Source organism: Ruditapes philippinarum, unplaced genomic scaffold (genome assembly GCF_026571515.1).
Source record: "Ruditapes philippinarum isolate M1 unplaced genomic scaffold, ASM2657151v2 ctg1519_1_1_1_1, whole genome shotgun sequence".
NCBI lineage: Eukaryota > Metazoa > Mollusca > Bivalvia > Venerida > Veneridae > Ruditapes > Ruditapes philippinarum.
Genome location: NW_026865600.1, coordinates 119533 through 145110, shown reverse-complemented (window position 1 = coordinate 145110; position 25578 = coordinate 119533). Strand labels below are relative to the sequence as shown.

At 33.4% G+C, this 25578-nt stretch overlaps 1 protein-coding gene across 1 annotated transcript in view; it reads right to left on the bottom strand.

Annotated features, from left to right (window-relative positions):
- LOC132729698 (E3 ubiquitin-protein ligase listerin-like) overlaps window positions 1-25578 on the bottom strand; it is a 44351-nt gene extending 18773 nt beyond the window's left edge. Inside the window, exons 1-16 of the mRNA XM_060715522.1 lie at window positions 25418-25578; window positions 22585-22779; window positions 22047-22145; window positions 21262-21492; window positions 20800-20852; window positions 19471-19651; window positions 18820-18993; window positions 18141-18331; window positions 17077-17209; window positions 15956-16666; window positions 15394-15622; window positions 13863-14017; window positions 9349-9430; window positions 6610-6763; window positions 3102-3246; window positions 2431-2735 (exon numbers count right to left, since the gene is read on the bottom strand). Coding sequence (XP_060571505.1) covers window positions 2431-2735; window positions 3102-3246; window positions 6610-6763; window positions 9349-9430; window positions 13863-14017; window positions 15394-15622; window positions 15956-16666; window positions 17077-17209; window positions 18141-18331; window positions 18820-18993; window positions 19471-19651; window positions 20800-20852; window positions 21262-21492; window positions 22047-22145; window positions 22585-22779; window positions 25418-25471 — 3092 coding nt within the window. The 5' untranslated portion in view covers window positions 25472-25578. The remainder of the gene's footprint in view (window positions 1-2430; window positions 2736-3101; window positions 3247-6609; window positions 6764-9348; window positions 9431-13862; window positions 14018-15393; window positions 15623-15955; window positions 16667-17076; window positions 17210-18140; window positions 18332-18819; window positions 18994-19470; window positions 19652-20799; window positions 20853-21261; window positions 21493-22046; window positions 22146-22584; window positions 22780-25417) is intronic.

Genomic DNA, 25578 nt, shown 5'->3' with positions numbered 1-25578 from the left:
TTTTATCTTCTTTTAATGTTAACCATATATTTTCTTTAAGAAATTTGATCTTTCTTAATCCTTTTTTTTTAAATAAAAATGACGTTTTTTTTTTAAATTTGGGGGGGGTTTTGGGGTGGGTTTGGGTGTTTTTTATGCCCAAAACAAGTATTATGGTACACTACTAACCTTTATGGTGGCCCTAAAGACCTCAGGTACCCCCTTGATTATTTAGGCAACGAACAGGCACCTAAGTAAACCATGCCTGCTCCGAAGCTACCTGGAAAGATTCCCTACATGTTTTGAATTCGAAGTTAATGTTGGGATTTAAAATCCACGCAGTGAGGTATTTTTTAATGTATTTATAGCTGTGTCAATCTTACCAAGTTTTTATGTATTGCTGAAGTCAAATTCAATTAAAGTTTATTGTAATTATGCTGGTCAATATTGCCCAAGGTTAAATATTTGTATTATAGCTGGTCAATTTTACCCAATTTTTTTACTATTGCTGGTCAATAATTACCAAGTTTTTGCCATTATAGGCACTGGTCCAATATTACCAAGTTTATTGTATGACTTAGCGGTCAATATTACCAAGTTTATTTATTATAGGTGAGTCAATATTACCAGTTTATTGTATTATTGGCTGTCAATATTACCAAGTTTATTGTTTATTGCTGCGTTTCAATAATTAGCAAGTTTATTGTATTTAAGCCTGTTCGAATATTAGCAATTTTATTGTATTAAGCTGTCAATATTAGCAAGTTCATATGTATTCTATAGCTGGTCAATATTAGCAATTTATATTTTGATAGCTGCCGTCAAATTAGCAGTTTATGTACTATTGCTGGTCAAGTATTACCAAGTTTTTTTACTATTGCTGGTCAATATTAACAATTTTATTGATTATTATCGCTGTTCAATATTACCAAGTTTTATTGTATTATACGGTCCATAATTACAATTTTTTTGACTATTGCTGGGTCATCATTACCAAGTTTTATTGCATTAATTAGCTGGTCAATTTACCAATTTTTTATTGTATTATTGCTGTGGTCAATTTTCCCCAATTTTATTGTTTTAACTGGTCAAAATTCCCAAATTTTATTTTATTTTTGCTGGTAAATTTTTCCCAAGTTTATTTATTATTGTGGCAATTTGAAGTTTATTTTTTAAAAGCTGTTCTTTTTAAAAGGGTTTTTAGTTTTAGCGGTCAATATTAGAAGTTCATTGTTTTAAAGTGGTAAATATTGCAAGTTTTTGTATTATGCTGGTAAATTTATTACCAATTTTAATTTTTATTGCTGGTCGATTTTAGAATTTTTGTATTATGTGGTAAATTTACAATTTTAATTGTAAAATTAATGTTTAAATTTTTAAAAGTTTGAAAAAATTTGACCTTTTAAATAAGTACCAAAAATTTCTGTTTGGGGGGGATCAAAAACCCTAAATTTAAACGTTCCCAAAATCTAGCTTTGGGTTAGGCTTTGATACATTCACTAAACCTTTTAACTAAAAAAATAATTTTGAAAAAATTAAGGGACTTGAAAATAATTTGGGGGCCTGGGCCCTTGTCATTTATGAAAATTTTTCTGATGTTGACTTTTAAAATCTTACAAAAAGGGTTTGTAAAAAAAAGAAGGGCAATTGCCCAAAGTACAGAAAATTAGTTATTTTGTTTTGAAAAAACTCGGGCCCCCAGGGGGTCTTTTTTAAATTTAACGCTCTCAAAATTCAAGGCAAATTTTTTTCGAAAATTTTAACAAAACATAAGGACCTTTTATTTCTTTTTCGTAAATTTCGACGTCATAAAAAAAATTTATGGAGCTCGACTTTTTTTTTTAAAAAAAAGGGCCGCTTTCACAAAAAACCAAGTAAGGGTTTTTGCACGCATGGACCCCAACCCAGCTGGCATCCGGCGTTGATCGGGTCCTTTGCGTTGCTTAAACTTTTTTAAAAAGTAAAAACTAATACGAACGCAGGATCTATCGACTGCGCGGTATCCGGTTTTTTGGGACCCATGCACGTGAAAACCCCTTATGTTGTTTTGTCTGACAGGGCTCAAATCCTATTTTATACTACTAATAAAAATCTTTTTTAAAAAGTAATTTACACAGCATTTTCATATTTTAATATTTTTGCAAAAAATACACATGTATTTTCAATAAAGAAATTTTTTTCAAAATTTAACCAAAAAGGGGCTGAAATTAATTGATAAATTTGGATCGGCAAATTTTAAATTTTCCAAAAAAGATGAAAAATATCTAATAAATCATCAAAAAGCTTGGGAATTTACCCCAAATTTATAAAATCCCAGATAAAAAAACCTTTGGAAAAAATTCAACTTCCCAAAATTTTAAGTTTTAATTTTATAAAAAGGAAAAATCTTTCTTTTAACTTTGACAGAATGAAAAAATTGGCTTATCACAGTTTGACACATAGAAGTTCTACTGTAACATATGTAAAAATAATACCATTTTTGTATCTTGTGATTCAAACTGCCAGATCGCCAATGACTGAGTGCATTCCATAAGACAACATAGATCTTTCTCTGTCCAGTTACTTAATTTTGTACTAGTTTCCATGGCATCATTGTCTGTCTCATTGTCTGAATCTACCGAAATCTGCGAGTGTAAATGCTGTAAAACCTTGCAGTTGTAAAGGGAGGTAAATAAAGTGTGAAGTACTGGAGAGTCATTTCCCTTTGTTTCAGGAATGTATGGGTAATCTCCCTTCACACATAAATATTCCCATGTCTGAAATAAAGATAACAGAAAAAATATACTAAGTATGTAAAAGCAAAAAAAAAAAATCAAAGAAATTACTGATAATTACCTATTAATTCTTAGGTGTTTGTGGCAATATATATTACACCAATATTACATTGAACACTGAATTTCATTCAGTAATGCATGAAACTTATACTGAATCATTAAATATGCTTAAAATAATAAAGAAAACTCTTACATTTCAAAACTAGAAGTCTAACTGAATAATCAAACAAAGAGAAAAACGAATCTATTTCAAAACAATATTAATCATCATAAAAGGACATCAATCAAAAGTATAACATATGTGATAGAGCAGGGCCCACTTTTACCCATTTGCTTGCACAGTATTACCTTAGATGGAATTGATTGCTGTAGATTTCCTGTAAGCTGAGCAGACAATTTGCTATAAAATGTGCTGAATTCTTCACTGTCTTCCTTCAAGTTCTGTTTAATTACACCAAGTAATGTTTGTACACATTGGAATGCTACTGATACTCTGCAAATTATATATATCTATATTAACAATCACAGTTAAAAACTTATGTTGCTTTTTGACAATAGCAGCAAATATATGAGCCGCGTCACGACAAAACCAACATAATGGGTTTGCGACCAGCATGGATCCAGACCAACCTGCGCATTCGTGCAGTCTGATCAGGATCCATGCTGTTCGCTATCAGTTTATCTACTTGTAATAGAGTTGGTAAGCGAACAGCATGGATCCTGATCAGACCGCGCGGATGATATCGCAAACGCACTATGTTGGTTTTGTCGTGACGCGGCTCATATTAAAGATGCATAGTTTACAATGTTTTGTCTTAGATACTGTGATTTTACTGATAGAAAACATCTCCAATAAATTTAGAGAATACATAATTTAAAACAAGAAGCATCGCCAAGCGTAGATTGCGAGGGATTGCTAGTGACTGGGAATGACCATCTACAATCTCAAATTTCACCAGATGCATAATTTTTTCAGATACCACCTTTTAGGCTGCTCTCGTAAGACACACTAATAACATTTCTGCAAAATATTCATGACCAAAACTGTGTCTTATAACTGCGTATATACAGCAATTGTTTTAAGCTTTGCCACATTAAATATCTCACTAGAACTCAGCAAGACGCCTTGTTAACAGTATAGCTGTGACTTAGGCATTTTCTTCTTAAATATAGGTTATTTATAAACACAACTCTTTCAATGTACATGTACCTTGAACTTTAGTAGCATTTGAACTGATTGTAACAATGATACATTAGGATTGATGTAGCTTGAATAGCTTTTATTGTATAGGAGAATTGACCCAGACAAAAATAAAGTATAAAATTTAACAAAGGGCAATTACTCTAAAATCATGAAGTACAGAGTACCGGTTCTTGTGCACTGCTTTTCTTCTCAATAAGATATATCATTCTTTGATGTTTCTTGTCCACAGATTTTAAAGTTAAGGAGAAATGATCCAGACAAGAACGAAATATGAGAACAAAGGGCAATAACTCAAAAATAAGAAGTGCAGAGAACCAATTTTTGTGCACTGCACTTCTTCTTCATGAGATCTATCATCCTATGAAGTTTCAAGACCATAGCTTTAAAAGTTAGGAAAAATGGCCCAGACACAACAATGGACTTGTCTTTCGATTACCTGGATAAAACCATTCATCATTTTCTTGGGAAAATCTCAAACTATATACTGACTGTACAGCAAACAGTGCAGACCATGATCAGACAGCAGAAACCTTGGTCTGCACTGTTTGCACAGGTGAAATATGTTGTCACTAGCAGGTTAAGGGTTAATGTATAGGTCTAATTTGAATGATACCATGTATATTGGTGCCTCATATTTCCGTGGTACCCATATTTTCAAGGTATTAGGCATAAACAGTCTCAAGTGCCTCCTTAACTTCATGCACCTGCCAGTAGTTTCACTTTTTTTATTCAGATTAATAGCAAAGTAAATTATTTTGCCATTTTACTTTCAGTTTTCATACCTTTTAAGACAATTGTTTTTGTAAAAATTAAACAACCATTGAGATATTTGATGAATGCAATAGAGAAAATCCCCACTTTCAGATGTACTGAAAAATAAATATTACTATTGGTTTTGCTTTTGAAACTGTAAAAATGTAATTGCCTTGGAAATATGAGAACACAACTTTGCTCACTTGGCAGCAGATAGGTGTCAATTGCCATGTTTTGTGCATAATTTCTTACATGCAAACATTAAAAGGAATAAACTATGATGTAATTGGCATGTCTTTCCTACATTATTCAACATATTTTCCAGAATTTTATTCTTCTAACTTTTGTAGTGGGTATTAAACAGTTAAAAACCACGGAAATATGAGGCATCAGTATAGCATTTTTATCCTCCTTAATTCAACCACAATTAATGAAAGTATTTCAAATGAAGCTTTACATTTGGTACCCTGTATAAGCACATAACCATAAATCATGGTTACCAACTGAACCATTTTTTTCTGGTGTAACTTTTCTTTATAATTTGTGGTTTAGACCTGATGTGAATTTTTAACAATTTGATCAATACTTTGAAGGTCTAGATATATGCAAAATAACTAGAACTGTTCTAAGACAACTCAGTGCATGACCTTGACTCTTTAAAAAAGGAATCTCACTGCTATGGAACGTTCATGTCAGATAACATCAGGAAACAAGTGTGTGAAGTTTCATTCCATTCCCTCAAGTAGGTTTGGGGAAAACAACTTGTATGCAAAAACAACAAAAGTGTGACGATGACACTGCCGTCTGAGTGAGTATAATAGCTCTCCCTATTCTTTGAATGGTCAAGCTATCAAAATTGAGCAGCCGACACAAAAGGGCCTGGTCACTCAGACTGCACAGACAGACAGTGCAACCTGGTCCTACAATGGTGGCCTATATCTATCATAATCATTACAATGAACTACAAGATTTAATATAAGTGAGCTTCGTCATGACAAAACCAAAGTAGTGCGTTTGCTACCAGCATGGATCCAGACCAACCACAATTCCCCTCCCGGACGATCCCCCTCCCAGTAAATTTGAATGTTTTTTCACAACCCGGACATTTCCCCTCCCGTTATTTTTTTACGGCGGACAATTTCCCTCCCGTTCTTTTATCAACCCGGACAATTCCCCTCCCGTTCTTTTAACAACCCAGACAATTTTGAATAGTAAATACTTTTTGTACACTAATTACAAATTAATTATTGTGATCTGCTTTAACGATAATTAATAATTGTCAATAATTGGTTTTGCAATTAAGGACACATTTAATTAAGGGCGGCAATGATTAAAGATTTTTTATTGACAGTTTGTTTATCTTAAGCAGCGGCGTCAATGATTAAAGGCGGTATAATGTCACCTTTGTGAAATAATGATTGTTAAAAGTTCCGATCTTTAACAGTTTGTTGTTAAGAGTAAAGACTGTCATCTTTTAATAAGAATGTTTATAGATTTTTTTATTCGCATAGGCGGCTATTGATTAAGGAGGATGTATAATGTCACGCTCCGCTCTGTGAAAAAACGGGAGGGGAATTGTCCGCTCTGCTAAAATAACGGGAGGGGAATTGTCCGCCCTGTAAAATTAACGGGAGGGGAAAAGTCTGCCCTATTAAAATAACGAGAGGGGAAATGTCCGGGTTGTGAAAATAATATGGAAGGGGAATCGTCCGGGAGGGGGATTGTCCGGGATTCCCATGCTGTTGCTTACAAACCCTATAACAAGTACAGAAACTGATAGGGAACAGCATGGATCCTGATCAGACTGCGCGGATGCGCAGGCTGGTCTGGATCCATGCTGGTCGCAAACGCACTATGTTGGTTTTGTCATGACGCGGCTCAAATACTATGAGTACATACTGGTGTGTAGAGGTAAAACATTTGGAGGTGACGGTTTCTTGCACGATTTGTGAAATCTGAGACATTAGTCCTGTAGGCAGATTATCACCAAATATATGAAGTACGCCCTCTATTCCTGTACACCATGCTTCACATGCCTCTACCATAGTCTCTTCTGTCAATAAAAATATAGTATATTTCTATAGTCATAATTATACATAAATACCTATGTAACTATATAAAGTAACAAAATTAAGGGTATTTCCAGGCTATTACAGCAAATTCTATGTCACCATGCAATTTAGACCCTTTGCTACTTTGCATTATTTTTCTATAATTGGCAAGTGAACAAGCATATGTGACCTCAGGCCATAAGGGAATTCTCTGGGCCATTACTGCATAATAGCAAGTAGCAACCAAGTATTACCCTATAATCACTGTAATTGCAATTATTTATGAACAGATACATATCCAGACAGTTCTACATTAATGTCTGTACTTGATCATTCAGTCAAACCTGCATGTATATACAAAACAAGTTTTTGGATCATTTATATTTATCTATTTTTAGAAAATGTTTGAAAGTTTAATGTATATTAGTTTACAAAGGGTATAAAAACACAAGTTATTACAGGACAGTATAAAGAAATGATGCTAAGATCAGGGAATTCCTGAGGATTTTTTTTAAGCGCTACATTTTTTTAGACGGGGGTGGGTTGGGGAGGGGGTGTTGACCCCATACCGCGTGTCGAAAATTTTTGCCATTTTAGGTGTCAATATACTGCTGTGGGCTGTTTTAAACAGATAATGAAAGCTTATTTTAATTACAATACATGTATTTATTTTTTCCATATCCAACAATTCAAATAAATAAACAATTATATATAAACACAAGTTCACAACATGTGATCAACATTTAATGGGCCTGTTACCATGCCTTAACTGCCTTCTCAAAGTTGAAAGATTCTAAGGGGGGTCCTTGAAGGGAGACGGCAATAAGATAGTTTAGAACTTTAACAGAGAGACAATTCCTGTTTTCAGTCTTAACTCTCTTCAAGCAGCTGAATCCTCGCTCACAATCTGAAATTAATAAATGAAAGCAATCATTTATGTTAACCTGATGTCTTTTATTTATTTTGTTTGTTTGCTATGAATTTTTCAAAATTTAAAACTTCTAGCCAGTTTAAACTTAACTAAGTAAAAAAATTTATATTTGAAATGTTGAAAAACTTCTAGGAAAGTGTTACACATCTGCAACTGTCATTGGAATTTCATTAATGTCCAAGAATGAATAACAATTACCTGCAGTAGAGGTTGGGAGGAAGAAAGGTTGACGGTAATCAAGGTCATGGTCTGGTGGGCTGACTGATCCTGACAAACCAATGCTTTATAGGGGCATGGACAGTAGATTGCACTTCACAAAGCTGTCCATGAACAGGCTCGATTAAAGAGGGCCTGCAAAATTAATATTTTTTTCATTTTGGGGATTCAGTTAACAGAAACAGTTTACAAGATATTTTTACTCTTTTTTTTCAATTAAAAGAGAAAATGACCAATGGGCTGTCACTAAGTGGGATTGTTGGTGTAACGTTTTTGTTGTTGTTTTCACTCAGTTGCAAGTTGATAATGAACAGTCGGTAAATGTTTTCAAAGTTAAAGTAGCCATCAATCAAATTTATTTCTAAATATCTATGCAGTTTTATCCAAGTAAAATACGATTATCATGTATATATTAAAAAGCAAAATGATCCTGAGACAGTTTCAACGACATTGCTCACCAAAAAACCCTTAATTGATAGTGAACTAGGTGCATATTATTTTTTGAAATCTTAATACTATAGTACTGCTTAGACGTAACGATCGTAAGAAAGTGAAAGATGAAATTGAACATTACACTTATATCAAGATAAATAACCCATTCATCCCTAAATATCAAACTGTTATATCGCATGTCAATTAATGCGAATTATACTATCAAAACAATAAAAGTTATTACACCTACCTGAAACATGTAAATATCACACATGCCGCGGTAAAATTGCACCAATCTCAATACACGGTAATTGACAACACCTGAAAGTGCACCAATAGTCGTCTGCAGACATCGATGACAGGTGTCTGTGACTTCACACAGTCTCAAGGCAATCAGTGTGTCGGGTTGTGTATACGCCTCGGGTAATTAATTATCTACACAGGACATGTATATTGGCTTGTATATTTGGCTAATTGGGGTTAACTTATAGTCACAATAGGAAGGAATATCGGTCATTTTTTATAGCGCTATGATAATTTTAAGCGCATCGGGATTTCTTGTTCGGAAATTTTAGTGCATCAGTGCCGATGCACTAAAAGCGTCTGGGGAATTCCCTGTAAGATGAATAGTTGGTTAGTTTGTATTTTCTATCCTGTTGGTGACTTAATTCTAAATCTACATACATGTATATTATCAGTTATAAAGATTTCTGACAGGTTATATGAAACCATATAAATGGTTATATTGAAAACAACCATTTACATACGGTCATATAACCTGTCGGGAATATTTATAACAAATTTTTAACACAGAAAAAAATGATTTCTTCCTAAGTTTACAGCAGCCCTGAATATAAATCTATACAAACATCACGATTATCCAATGAAAAGCAATGTTACAAACATGCAGTTACAGAAATTACAATTACAGAAATATTGATCATGTCGTTGTTTAGAAACGATGTAACATATTATTGCAAATATGTCAACAAGCTATGGTACACTTACCGGTTACTTGACACTGTTCAGACACAGTCATCATAAACAAGGTTACAATCAGGCCATTGGCCGATTCTGTCATTAAACATTCCTATGAATGAAACAAAACACAACTGGTATTATGTATTTATTCTAAACTGCCATAAAATCCTTTCTGTCCATTTTAATTGAAATGCTTAAAAGACAATGTTTTTTGTTGGTTGGGTTTAAATGTTGCACCAACACAGTAAAGATCAAATGGCGACTTTCCAACTTTACCGGGGGAGGAAGACAATATACAGTATCAGACATAACTATGATAACAACCATGAAAAAATTATGTATGAATGTTGTTAGCAAAAGTGATAAACATGATCCAATATTACATAAATTCATATTTAAACAAATAATAAATTATTCTAGATACTGTAAAACACTTATTATTCGCGAGAAATTTATTTTCGCTATTATTCGCGAGTTTTCTAAGACGCTAATTCATATTTGTCGCGAATATTTCACTTTGTCTATACACTTGTCCGAAAATGAACACTATCCGAAAATGCGTACACATGGATATATATCTGCGCATGTACCTATTTAAGTGTTGCAGAATATACATATCGTTCAGATTACTAGTATGAAATTTTTACCTGTAACAATTTGGTATTAATGAGGAATTGGAAAAAACCTTCTTCGCTGCATATTACCTGTGTCAAGGCAGGTAACTGTGACTTGCACCAGAATTAAGTATAAACAAATTTTTAAAAATATGCGTCTCACAAAATTTAAATGGTATTTTTACATATTGTTCTAATTAATGTGAAACTCCCCGGCCTGCACCCACCCTCGCTTGATCATCTCATTCTCATCTCATTGGTACAAATTCTTTAGCACCTGCGAGTTGTTTGTAACATTTTTATTTATTGTATCCTATTGTATTGAACTACAGTTTAAGCCGGAGGGTAAACATAATTGTTTACTACAGGTAAGGCAAATTACAGTACCGTTTAATTGATTTTCGTCTGCTTGCCTTTGAATGGCTAATTAGTGAAACTTTAACACTTTGACAAACACAGTGAACACATATCAAATAATTATTAAACTTTATTGACATATTTTTTGACAGACGGTTTCACGTAACAAGAAGATTAGCAAGCTATCAGAACAAGAGCTGTCAGAAGGACAGCGCGCTCGACTTTTTTAGTGCTTGCCTATAAAACAAAACTTTGACAGTTAAGGGCACACAAGACTTTAACTAGGAATTTCTAAGTACAAATCAAGAAACATTTTCACAGAATTATCTTCTCTTGCTTACAGATAGGTCTCATGATGGCACATAAGAACTCCAACTTCCAAAGTAATATCTCAAATGGTTAGGTCAACAAGTGGACAAGAATGAAAATTTTAACTGAGTTTCTAAGTCAAAAAGGGCCATAATTCAAATAAAATCCTTAACAGAATTACCTTCTCCTGCCCATGTTTGGACCATGATGTAAACAAGTATTCCAACTTTCAATTTAATATCTCAACCAGTTCAGTCAAAAAGTTGACTGGTACAAAAAAACTTAACCAAGATTCTAAGTCGATAAAAGGCCTTAATTTTTAAAACAAATCCCTGACAGAGTTACCTTCTCTTGCGTACAGATGGGGTAATGATGTGAAATAGCATTAAAAGTTTCAAAGCAATATCTCAAAGGGTTAAGGCAATAAGTGGATTTTACCCATATTCAATGTATTTTCTAAGTCAAAAAGGGCATAATTCTGTCAAAAACCTTGACAGAGTTATGTCCTCTTGTCTGTTGATGAAGGTCGTGATGGTAAACAAGTATGGTCAGTTTCAAAAGCAAATACCTCCAATGGTTTTGAAATAAAGTGAGGTGGTACAAAAAACTTAACCAAGCTCAATACACTTTCTAAGTCAAAAAAGGGCCATAATTCTGTCAAAAACCTTGACAGAGTTATGTACTCTTGTCTGTAGATGGAGGTTATGATGGTGAACAAGTATGGTAAGTTTCAAAGCCATACTTGTAATACTTCTGAAATAAAGTGGGGTGGTACGAAAAACTTAACCAAGGTGTGACGCCAACGCTAACGCCGACGCCGACGCCGGGGCGAGTAGGATAGCTCCCCTTTTCATAGAAAAGTCGAGCTAAAAATCGATACAAAACAGATATATTAAATGCATTCGTCGCACAATAAACGACGCAATGTTAGTAAACGGACAGGACAGAAAATATCCGAATGACATCGGGTTTCAGGTTTCACATTTTTCGAGAAGACGCGAATTCATGTTGACGCGAAATAATTATTTTGGACATTTTGCCTCAAATTCGCGAAATAAGGTTCTCGCGAAAAATAAGTGTTTTACAGTAGAACACAATTTTTTTCAAACAGTATTTTATAAGAATATTCATATGATACATTTCTATTGTTTTTATCAATATTTGAAATATTTATGAAAAATGTGCCCATTGCAAACCTATCAACTGTCAGGCCACAAGAATGCAGTCTGACTTTACTTGTGAAATGACCTCATAAGAACTTTTTTTTTTTGTTGGATTTTACATAACCCATCACAGTATAGGTCATATGGTGCAGGAAATCCTCAGGTGCCCTTCTATTACTTTGGGCCCCGGAGTTGCCCTTCTATTACTTTGGGCCCCGGAGTAAAACAACTGATGATCCGTAAGCTGGATTGAACAACATTATGTAAAATTGCAGTTATGTGCAGAACCATACACCTAAAGGGAAGAGGCAGCCTGCTAATGATGAACAAGAGCGAGGCTAGATATAACATTAACTTCCATTGAAAAATTCTAGTTAAAAGGAACAAGTGAACTTTTCCAAGTGTGCAATTAAATTAACTAGAACTATCACTAAATGTGATTAATACCCCCACAAGTCTGCTTCGGAAATGAGGATGTTACTAGTAACAGAATACCTTGTAAAAGAATTGAAACATAGAGTTATGGTTGTGGGCAATTAAAGATAATTGTGGTTCATGTATGTTGCATTTCCTTTCAATGTGGTTGGCCATTGATGAAGTTTAATTGAATTACTCTGTAATAAGTCCAGAAAAGACAAAGAAAAAGAACAAAGGGCAATAACTCTATAAAATACTGAAGATAGAGTTATAGTTTCTTGTGCACTGCACTTCCTCTTATTGTGCTTGACCATTGTATGAAGTTGTTTTGAATTCCAACCAGTATGTTTTAAGTTATGCTCCGGACAAGGAAAAGTATCAAAGGGCAGTTACTCTGTATTTTGTCAAAATGGAGTTATGGCTCTTGTGCACTGCACTTCCTTTGAATGTCCTTGACAACTGTATGAAGTTGTACTGAATTCCAAACAGTAGTTTTCAAGTTATGCTCTGGACAAGGAAAAGTAACAAAGGGCAATAACTCTGTAATTAGTCAAGATGGAGTTATGGTTCTTGTGCACTGCACTTCCCCTTATTGTGCTTGACCATTGTATGAAGTTGTTTTGAATTCCAACCAGTAGTTTTCAAGTCATGCTCTGGACAAGGAAAAAGTAACAAAGGGCAGTAACTCTGTAATTAGTCAAGATGGAGTTATGGTTCTTATGCACTGCACTTCCTCTCAATGTGCTTGACCATTGTATGAAGTTATAATGAATTCCAACAATAAGTCTTCAAGTTATGGTCCGGACAAAAGAAAGCAATGGAAAAGTAACAAAGGGCAATAACTCTGTAATTAGTCAAGATGGAGTTATGGTTCTTGTGCACTGCACTTCCCCTTATTGTGCTTGACCATTGTATGAAGTTGTTTTGTATTCCAACCAGTAGTTTTAAAAGTCATGCTCTGGACAAGGAAAAGAAACAAAGGGCAGTAACTCTGTAATAAGTCAAAATGGAGTTATGGTTCTTGTGCACTGCACTTCCTCTCAATGTGCTGGACCATTGTATGAAGTTATAATGAATTCCAACAATTAGTCTTCAAGTTATGGTCCGGACAAAAGAAAGCAATGGAAAAGTAATAAAGGGCAATAACTCTGTAATTACTTTAGATAGAGTTATGGTTCTTATGCACTGCACTTCCTCTCAATGTGCTTGACCATTGTATGTAGTTATATTGAATTCCAACCACTAGTCTTCAAGTTATGCTCCGGACAAAAAAAGAAGGCAATTGAAAAGCAACAAAGGGCAATAACTCTGTAATTACTTTAGATAGTTATGGTTCTTGTGCACTGCACTTCCCCTTATTGTGTTTGACAATTGTATGAAGTTGTTTTGAATTCCAACCAGTAGTTTTCAAGTTATGCCACGGACAAGGAAAAGTAACAAAGGGCAATAACTCTGTAATTAGTCAAGATAGAGTTATGGTTCTTGTGCACTGCACTTCCTCTCAATGTGCTTGACCATTGTATGTAGTTATATTGAATTCCAACCATTAGTTTTCAAGTTATGCTCCGGACAAGGAAAATGCAACGGACGTCTGGACCGACCGACCGACCACCGGGTGACTCCTATATACCCCCCCCAAACTTCGTTTTTGGGGGTATAATAAGAGTAGTGCTAAACCTACCTTGTACTGGGAAAAGAAACATTTTGCAGCCCGAGAGACAAATCCGAGTGCCAACTCAGCTCGGTTTGAAACCCCTTTTGCTGTAGCAAGTTTTTGTAATGGCAACTGCAACACTGCCAATAGACCATCCACATACTTCCTAGGTACCAGTAATTCTTGAATAAAAATGCATGCATGTTACAGAATACTTTTGCATAACATAAAATATACTGTAAAATCATTATTATTCGTGGGGCACGAATTTTCATGGTTTTCGTGGGTAGGTCAATCCACGAATTTAAGACCCGACGAAATTTTATCCCAACAATTACTTCTAACCATATCTCTATTCTATACATGCGTCGCCGCTTTTCCGGTCGATTATTGTGTTATGATGGTATACAGTTATTAAATCAGGTTAGTAGCAGATTAAATCTATAAATAGTTTAGGTTTGCAATATTTAAGAAACTTGAAAGCAAATAGTTTATATGTTCTGAATTTTGGTCGTATATACACATCACTGAGACTGCTTAATTGTTGTAGGCTACTTGATTGTGTTATCCAGAATACTTGACATTATCGAGTAAAAATAAGAAACCAGTGCAATATTTAGCGCTAATATAAATTGTCAGTTTGCTCTTATTAATTGTTAATAGAATTAAAGAAATCTTTGATATTAATGTCATAAATTAAGTACACAAAAAATAATAAACAATCACTTAAACAGATGAATTGTACAACATTTTGTCGTCTTTAAATGATCCTGTTTAAATGAATTTTAATCTGTATTTGTGCGACTGCTATTCCGTAAACATCAAAGACGCTGCCGACTTCTTAATATATATCCGCACAATCTCGTTTTATTTACTCATATTAATTTATATGCATGTAAATTTACACAGTCGATGTGATGTTGTGTGTAGTTACTGTCAAATATGTAAACTTTTTACACTCCCTGGTTAAAACGTGTCAGGGGTCGTTTAAATTATGCAATGTTTACATCAGCGAATCACAGGGGCAGTATGTACAATGGAGCTGCATATCATGTCATCTAGATGTGTTAATTGCAGTCAATTATCGGCAGTAACTGTTATCTTTATGTTATGCCTAGCGGCAATGATTAGATTATTGACAAGCGCTGTGTGATACGTACAGATAAATGTATGTTCATGCGGTAAGTAAACATGCGCGGCGATTAATTGTAAGCTTACTTTTCATTAGGTTATATTTTTTTTACAAGAAAATGAAAATCAACAAATTTAAGAACCCACGAAAAGGCCCTGTTTGATAAAACCACAAAATTTCATGCCCACGAATATAAGTGAATTCGCAGTATGTGTACAGCAATTTTTTACAAGAAAAAGAGTACCAATTCAATAACTCAGAAAATAAAAAGTGCCTATGAAATGATAATGTTTTTAATCAATTACATACTTTGATGGAAATAATTTACTCTTAAAATTGGCTTAAAGTCCAAAACACAACTTGCAATGTAATCTTAAATGTTCAATGTTCTAAACATGTCAAGTGTATTAAACTGTATAGACTTACTGTTATTTCCCACTCTTGTGGCCAGCACTAGAGAGAGTATATCAAGTATAATGGTAGTCTCCTCGCTCCAAGTCTCGTCTATGTCTCTGTCACACACCCCACGAGAGTGTGATAACAACTGCTCCCCAAAATCTTCTCCCTGAAGCCACCCAAGCACCGCTGGATTGGATAATGCTAATCCGAACAACTTCTCTAACAGAACATACTGTGACCTCAAATCTTTACATGTCTATAAGTTGTTAAAAAAAATTATTACAGATAACTTCATTCTTTTGAGATATTTTTGACAGAAATCAATATACAGAGAGATTAAACTTTTTGCTTAAATACGTTTTCTCTTTTTTCCCCAAATATATGCAGAAAAGTTTCTACTTGTTACATTAAATGAAAAGTTATAATTTCAAGCACATTTCTGTGGCATGGTGTGAAATAGTTATAACTCATATAACTGAGAAATTTGAATTACAAATGGGTTGCACCTATCTCTAAAATTTAAAGCCATGAGGATTGAAAATAAAATAAAACATTTGTTTCCAATATAAAAAACTTCATTATTTCCTACCTTGGAAAGATTATCCAATAAAAGTTTCACAGACTCTTGGTCAAGAACTGAAAGAAATATGCACGCAATTTGAACCAGATGAGTAAACTCCGGTCCAATTTCCCCCGTCTCTTGCAGCTTCTGTATCCAAGGTATACAAATCTCAAACACAAAATAATGGGAGGTGGTTTCTGTCTCTACATCACCATGGCAACAAGCTATCACCTTAGCAACCACTTTATCTGATGAGTCATATTCCAGCAGTTGAGCGAATATCCTTAAATGGCTTGCGCTAAAGTGTTTATGAGCAAGCTCAAAAGCTGTCAGTATCAATTCCTGAACAAAGTTTGACACATTTTCAGCCAATTCCACTTTCTTCCCTGCCCAATTCTCAAATTTAGGAACTTTTTTAGGACTCTCTGCATCTGAAATTAACTGAAACTTCACTTTCCCGACTTTCTGTTTCATTTCCGTCTGGGGGTAAAATAAGCATTTCACAAGGAAGACAATTCTGTCTTCAAAATTGTCTCCCTTGGCAAACTCTTCAGTTGAAGTTAATTTTTCTTCCAAACTGCTCTTAAGGTGAGTCCAGAATGTTAAACTTGCTTGTTTCATTGATGTATCATCAGTATTTTCTATGGCATTAAGAAGCTGTCCTATCATTGTATATAATGGTGTCTTGAAGAGGGAGGAGTTAACCTCTAATAATGAGGCTTCAACAAGTGGCATAACCTGAAAAATTAACATATTAATACCCTTGATATAACTACACTTTGTTTGCTTGCTGGCTTGTTTTTTTCTGTTTTTTTTACACCAATCTTAATTCATTTTTGATCATATCTTGGCAGTTGATCAACTGTACTGACAAATTTCGCCTTTCATAAAGAAATGCTATGTTTTTTATTTCTCAAAAACTTTCTATCTTTGGTATCTCGTCAGAGTTTAAAATAATATCTAAAAGTACAGAAGAGGATATCTAAAACAGAAAGTATGTTGTCTTTTAAAGTACATGCATCACTGAAAGTAATTTTCTAAAGCTATAAACCACAGAAATAAAAAATTTCCATCAGCACAAAATGAAATGGTTATTTAAGTTATTAATTATTTCACATTATAGCTGTTCCACAATGGTTCAGACTTACCTGATCTATAAGTAAACTTGATGCCCATGTTTTCCCAGAGTTTTGTATGATAACATAGTGTGCACATTCCATATAGGCCCTCACCATAGCATTACACTCACTAGAAGTTTTCTGTACACTTCCTAAACTTAATCTGTAATACACGCATGTATCCTTACTGTAGTTTATTATATAAAGTCATTACAAGAAATCATTTGATACATTCAGATTATTTAATCAATACCCATCTAAACTTGCATAATGAACTTGCCCTGTTTTGAATTTGGAACAATCCATTTTACTTTAAAGGAATTTCAGTTAATTTAACACGATTACAGAATATGGTCACACTGTGGGGATATGTAGGTATTTACTCATTTTGTTTTGTTTTTTGGTTGGGTTTAATTTCGCACTAACACTGTAGAAGTCATATGGTCACTTTCAAGCTTTACTGGTGGAGGAAGATCTCAGGTGCATTATTTCAGGCACAAAACGGCACTTGCGTAAAACCACTGGCATTCAGAAAGCTAGCTGGAAAGCTTCCTCACATGAAAGAATCTAAAGTTTACGAGTGGCAAGTGGTTCAAAGTTAACGACCGTAACCACTAAGCCTCAGATGGCTGGCTTGGCATACATGATGGCATAAGCAAGTTAATATCTTATCAGCATTAACATTTAAATGATTTAGTAAAACTTCTCATTTGTACTTTGTCTTTTTGGTAGCTTTAGCCAAGTGATTTTTTTACACAACATACAAAATTTACAAAACAATGGTTTCATCCATATTCATTCATATTTAACACAAGTTTGTAGAATTATTTATGTTTTAATAAATCAATTTGTTCAACAAAAATCTTACTTTCCTGACATATAGTCAAACTTGTGAACAAAGGCCTAAATGAGAGACCAAACAGTCATGGCCTTATTTAATATACAAGTGGTCTTTATTTGGGGATTACTTTTTTCTTTTAAATTCCTGAACAGTTATTGATGACATTTTATTCACAGGGTGATCTTTATCTGGAGGTGGCCTCTTACACAGGTTTAACTGTAATTTTGAAGATATCTTTTAGAGAGACACTTACCCCAGTTTAAAGCATGTGAAAAACTCCTCATAAAATTTGCTTTTGTCTGGGAACAGGTCAGGGGGAATTTTACTGACCAATGGTAGAAGACTGGTTGCTATGACTACAGCATTTCCATGACAACCTGTCTCAAGCACTTTCCTCAGTTTGGGCCAAAATGCTTTCTGCACATTAACATGACCCCAACAATCCTAAAGATATGAAACTATAATTAAGAAACACACAACACCAAGAAAATATTTCTCAAACAAAATGTTACAATAAGTAGACACATTATGTACAATTAATAATAATATTTTGTGACTTGTACTAAATGCAATGAACTTTGACAGTTTTTCTCCTAAAAATTTCCACATATATAATATTGTACATTCTTCAGCAAACCCTTGAAAACCCTTAAAAATAATCTGAACTATTTTCTGCTTAATTTGAATTTTATGTTGACATCCATTATTAGTATGTACAATTTTTGCATTTCAAATCATAAATGCCCAACATAGTCTAAAAGGTTAAAAACTGTCTGATTCAGACTTTGCAAGTTAAAAGAAAATCAGCAATATTCATTTATTAAACATTAATTAATATTTTCAAACTTAAAATAATAGATAAAACAATTTATAAACACATTTATTTTACTCAATAATATTTATTTTTCATGAATTTGCATTTTTCACATTACCTGTAAATGATTTACTACAGACAGAGTTGCCTCCCATAGATAAGGACATATGGCAGCATCATTGTCATCTAGGTTGTGAAGTACTAAAGGTGAAATTTTTGCTACATAACCATTAGCTACATCCGGTAACATCTGGCACAGTCCAGCTAGCACGGAGTACATTGCACCTTTCACCTGAAATACAATAATAATACAATAATATTCTTTACTCAATTTTTAATTTCCTTTTCTTAACCTTCATTGATAATTTATGTATCAAAGTTTGGGGACCTTACTGTTGAAAATGTGTCAGAGTTAAATCGTATACATATACATGCACAGTGCGTTAGCTGGAATGCAGGTATCAGTTACCCACACTCCTGAGCATGCCCATACTCTGGGGCTACGCCGAGTACGCCCCCTCATACAAATCAGATAGCCTTGTGTTTCGATGCTCTTTCTATTACTGAAACTTCAGTAAAATATATAAGAGCAAAAACTTTATGGACATTAAAGACATACCCTTCTTAGGGACCATATACAATATTTATGCCATATCTGTTAGAACTTTTTGAAAAATCACATGTACTGTGAACAAAAAACTTAATACAAAGAATCACATATCTGAAAACAAAAGTTTTAATGTCAATCAGACGGAATGATGTTTCTTACCATATTCACTTTACTTTTTCCATGTTTCCAAAATTTAGCACTATCAAGAAGCGAAGTAATTGGCTGTTTGAGAGGCTCAATCCCATTGGCTGGAAGTGATGACAATAGCTTCCTTATAGCCAATAAGGAGGAAGTTAACACTCTGTTATACTTATTTTCCATGTCTTCTGGCTCTGTACTTCTAAAAAAATGAAAACAGAATAAATTTACGTAATCATTTAATTTTACCCAAGAAATATGTTGCTGTATCAGCCAAATAGATATCATATATGTGAAAAACAAATATGAAAATAAATATGAATGTGGGCAGAGCCAAAACTCATATTCACTTTTGAGACTACTTTCTAAGATGTTTTTCTTTTGCAATGAGTAGCAGCAGCTATTCATTTCATACTTTCTAAGATGTTTCTCTTTTGCAATGAGTAGCTTCAGCTTTTCATTTCATACTTTCTAAGATATTTCTATTTTGCAAGGAGTACCTTCAGCTATTCATTTCATACTTTCTAAGATATTTCTATTTTGCAATGAGTAGCTTCAGCTATTCATTTCATACTTTCTAAGATGTTTCTCTTTTGCAATAAGTAGCTTCAGCTATTCATTTCATACTTTCTAAGATGTTTCTCTTTTGCGATGAGTGGCTTCAGCTATTCAATTCATACTTTCTAAGATGTTTCTCTTTTGCAATGAGTAACTTCAGCTATTCATTTCATACTTTCTAAGATGTTTCTCTTTGGCAATGAGTAGCTTCAGCTATTTATTTTATCATCAGAAATTATCTGGTTATATTTTTTTTTCAAGACAGTTATGGCTGTGATAAATTGTGTATTGAATTCAAACCACATCATGCACCTATAAATAATCAATGTCTTACTGCGTGTTGTACACTGAATTACATAGCAAATAGATGTATTCTTAAATTACTTTTTTCTTGAAGAGAAAATTGAATAGAGGATATTTTTTTGTTTGCCTGAAATATGGAATATGTTTTCACGAAACATGATAAAATTCCATATATTTTCACGAGGTTTTCAGACAGCAAGTTTATGACTAAGCCATATATGACATAATAGGCTACTTTCCAGGTCACTTTTCACGTGGGCCATCTAGATCAGCAATCAAATTATTTCTAAAATTTACATAGTGGCATTCAACCTTGATTACTGGTATTTACAACTTACAAATATTATGAAAACATAAGATAATAATCAACATAATGTCGACAATAATTGGCATTTAATCTATCTTAGTTAAATGTAAAAACGGGTTAAATTTGGGCATGGTTAAAGTAAATGGATTTATTTTTCACAGAATTATTCAAACTTTACTTACTTTGGGTCACTCAAGGTTTGTTGTGTATGGGTTATAAGATTTTCTGTTAAATACTGAAAAAGAAAATAAAAACAAGTAATTTTTAATGTAAAACAAAAGACTTTTTTCATGAAGTCTGCATGTTATGAAACCAATGAAACTTACAATTAAAATCTTACACTTTAAAAATACAGCTACCATTAAACTATGTTAAGTGTTTGCACTATTACTATTTAATTTAAGAGTATATTTAACAATGCCTTTTATAACTGATAAGTGAATGTATTAAAGCTTTTTTTTTTCATTTGTCAACATCAAGTTATATCACACAAATGTAGACCAATCTTATCACCCAAATGTAAACCAGACCAATCTTAAAATCTGCTTCAATATTTTGCACACAAATCAACCATCTATCTGATATGCAACTGCCAGCAAATGATATCAAAAACATTTTGAATATTTTACAAGTCAAATTAATACCTCAAGAACACTTTCTTTACAAAACATCAATGCTTCTGTCTGTTTTACTGGAGGGAAAGCATCTTGGAAAGCTGCCTGTGCTGAACTAGCTACTGTTGGGTATGTGTCACATTGACTTAGTAACCAAGCTCCCATTAAGTTACGTAGATAAGGAGCAAGATTACGTCTCACACGTGAAACAAGTGTTGACATGGCTTGTTGGGCAGCTTCTCTCACTCTATAGTCTACATCCTGTAAAAAGAACGAGTCTATGTTGTATTTTCTTTGAAAACCATCTATGCCATATGGACATGTACATAGTCTTGATGACTGTATTACACTACAGATGCTTCACCATATTTCACTTTCAGTAAAAAATCTTTCTGAACCTCGACTAACAAGTCAACAATTTTTTGGGGGGGTTTTACGTTGCATCATCACAATATAGTCAACTTTCCATTTTTACTGATGGAGGAAGAAATTAGGTACCCCTCGCTGCATTATTTCAGGCACAAATGGGCTCTTAAGTAGATCCGTCAACCTTTCGTAAGCTAGATGGATAGCTTTCTCACATGAAAGAATCCAAAGACACTTGCACAGCTCTAATCTGCGGTGAGAGGCAAGTGGTTTGAAGTCAACTGCCTTAACCATGTACGTCCCTACTCAACAAATAAATAACATCACTAAACCATTTTTAACCATAAAAAATTAAAATAATATTGATTGCCATGTAGAGATTTATTTCAATGAATTTATAAAGTAAAGTACATATATAAATGAATAAAGAAACCATTATCTAGACCTACCAGGGACATCTTGTTATAAGTTCTTGGCCAGAATGGTAAAACACCCTTCAGGTCTTCCTCAGTTTTCTCCCTGCAAAGCTCTCCAAACTCTTGCAAACCCTGTTATGAAATATCTTTACATTAAACAGAAACACTAATCATGTGTTGACATGTGTATGCTAGAGAATCAGTTGTTTCTTTTGTAATGGTTCTATATATATGTGTTAGTAATTCAGTATCAGTATCGGTACATGTACTTGCTCAATGAGTGAAGAGTAGAAGCACCATTGATACATCTCTGGTAATGTAGAATCTATCCTCAAAAAAGCAAATAACACCTCCTGGTAATATGTTTGGATATTTCCAGTTCATGAAGGTACTATAATATAAGAAAAAAATATCAAAATTTTGTTTCATTAAAAAGCAATATGTCTATACTCTACGGTACCTGCTTTTGATTTTTCAGGTAATCTAAACTTAAAACTTATCACTTCTCCTGCTGATTTTCTACCCTAAAATTGTGATACTGATAACGTGCTGTGATATTGACACAAAATACCTTTATCTTTGTTGTTGCATCTCTTTTGGTTAGTTTTCTAAGTACCAGCCTAAAATCAGAGTCTAGACTTGTGTCCATATCGTCCAAGGCACTGCTGACAGGAACATATTTTGGGCTGGAGCCAAATCCTACAAATCCTGTGGATGCTGTCCCAGCTGATGTAAGTAACTCTGCAGCTTGACTACTACTTGATGGCTAAACAAAAGTTGATGTAATAATATAATGTATAAAACTAATCATAACTCTTTAATATCTCTTAATGGTTTTAAAGAACAGAGCTCCAGATAATTTTTTTGGCCAAGGGGTTTTTACCCCTCAAAATTAAGAGTGAGGGGTAAAATGCAAATTCTGAAAAACTTAAGGGGTAAAATCTGCCAAAAAAGCATTTTGTATAAACAAATTAAACTTATTGTTTTGTTTGTTTGTTTGTTTATTTTCTTTTTTTAGAAAAACCTTTACAAATTAAATACTGATTTAATGTGAAACAATACAAAACATGCCATGTAAAGTAAGACTTCCAGAGTATACAGGAACTCTAGTTTAGGATACACAGCAAAATTATCAGGGCTTTCATTTTCAAAATTTGGAAGTCAAAGACTTCAAAATCTCTGATATTGGAAGTCACATTAATAATATAGGTAAAGAAGGAAAAGTATTGATTTTTGGAAGTCACAAGCCAAAATGAAGGAGTAAATGACTCCCAAACTTCCACTAGTGGAAGCCCTGAAATTATTTTATTTTCTAGGAGTCAATATTTTTCTTTCTTTATTTCTGTTGGCATGTACCTTATCATGTACTCCAGTTTGAACAATTATAGTTGAAATTAGAATTAAAGAAACATAAACAAGATTTTTTTCATCTTTCCTTAAAAAAAAGTATTGGTCTGAGAGAAAATTGTCCGTAACTGTAGACTGGGTACGAAAATATTGAGTACAAAACTGCAGGTGAAAAACCTGTTTTTTTTGTTCCAAAAACAAAAGTTTAAGAAATTAAAATATATTTTTGTTTATATTTAGGCATAAGCATGTGAATAGATGCCTAAACAAACTTAATACTCCTACAATGATTATCTGGCACAAATTTCATCAATAATTTCACAGGTTGACCTACAATCTCCACGCAGTGATCTCCCCTTAATTCTTCGGCATAATTCTGCCAAGGGAGGTAATCACTGTGAGGAGTTTGGGAGTTTGGTTGACCTACGGGAGTTACCTCCCTTCTGTATTTCCTGCTACTTTCGTTTTTAACATGCGTTGTTGACAACAGAATTTTAAGTTTTCAATGCAATAAAATGGAAATATATTGTATTTTTATGCTATAAACATTTTCTTTCTACATATCAAATGTTTACGCTTCTATTCTTTCACGCATAAATTTTGACATACGAGCGTATTTTCATTTTGTTGTGCGTAACTGTGACGCACGAATTTTGAAAGTGATGCGTATTTTAGATTTTCTATGCGTATTTTACGCTTATACGCACGCTATCTGGAGCTCTGAAAGAATATATTCTAAACCTTTGAAATTATTTTTTTTTAAAACTACTTTCATTCTTTATATAAATGAGCACATGAGTAAATGACTTAAAATACTTAAAAAAAAAATGAAAAGAAAAAATATAGAAATTGAGAGTTGATAATGTAGTAAATAACAAAGATACAATAAATGTAGATAGATACCTAAACAATTACCACAGTGTTTTTTTTCACTTTTAGGGGAAGGGGGTCGGTGCCGTTTGGAGGGGGGAAAATGCAATAGGAGGGGGAATTTTATTTCTTCACAAATGAGGAGAAACAAAAAAGAATCCAATGCATATTTTAATACACCACTTACCAATGTAAGATTTACTTTTGTGTGACATTGTTTTCTTTCCAGTGAGTAGAAAAGGGGAGCAACTCTTGCAACACAAGTTTAAAATACGTCGCTTTTTCTTAATATATACGGATGTAAAATATTGGCAGCAGAATTTAAAGTGTCGCATGTTAAACTTGTTGGAACACCGGGAGTAGCTCCCCTTACATTCCTGCGAACAATTTGTAAACAACTTTGCTTAACAGTAAGTCTTACAGGCTTAAAATAGAACATTTTTTGGCAGTTTAATATATGCAAAAAAAATGGTATTCATTGCAGGCAAATTTTAGCTGCCATATGGGGGGCAATTTCAGCTTTGAGAGGGGAAAAAAACATACTATTTTGAGGGGGGAATGGGGCCGAATTTCGCCGAATATTTTGGTGAAAAAAAAACACTGTGTAACCAGATGATAGTTAATAAATTCATAAAGTTTTTATGCAACTTATTCATAAGATACATATAAATAAATAGAGATAGATGCAAAATCAATGTCAATTTTTTGTGTCAATGATTACAGAAAATAAATGACTGATTACTGCACTCTATTTGAAAAATTATACTTACAGTTAAAGTAATTACCTTTTAACGAAACTTATTAAATATTCATAACAAAAATATAATAAATAGCGATAAATGCCAAATCAATATCCAATTTCTCTTCATCCTTTTCCCCAAAATGGAATTATTACTTTGGATCCTTTTTCAAAAAAATTGTTAAAACTTAAATGAGAGAAACTCTCCCTCTTCAAAATTTATGTGTTATTCACAAATTTCTTTAAAGAAATTTAAACATATTTTATAAATATATCACCGGTTTGAGCATATGAATTGAATAGATAACTAGTCTTCATGAGAGGGTCAGTTTAGTTTTCTTACAAATCTGATTAATTTAATCTTATCCGAAAAAGATACTTATCCGAAAAATGTACAACATTCCAAAATGAATAACAATAGTTTAACTCAATATAATCATATAATTACCCTTAAATTGCCTTTAGTTCTTTGAGACTGTTTTTTACTGCTATGTCCAGGCATCGTGATTGACTGTATGTGCAAAATATGGGAAATATCTGTTTCAGTTTCACGTTACGTTTCGCAATTTTCCTCCATTTGTTGAAATTGAAGAGCGGTAAAGTAACCCA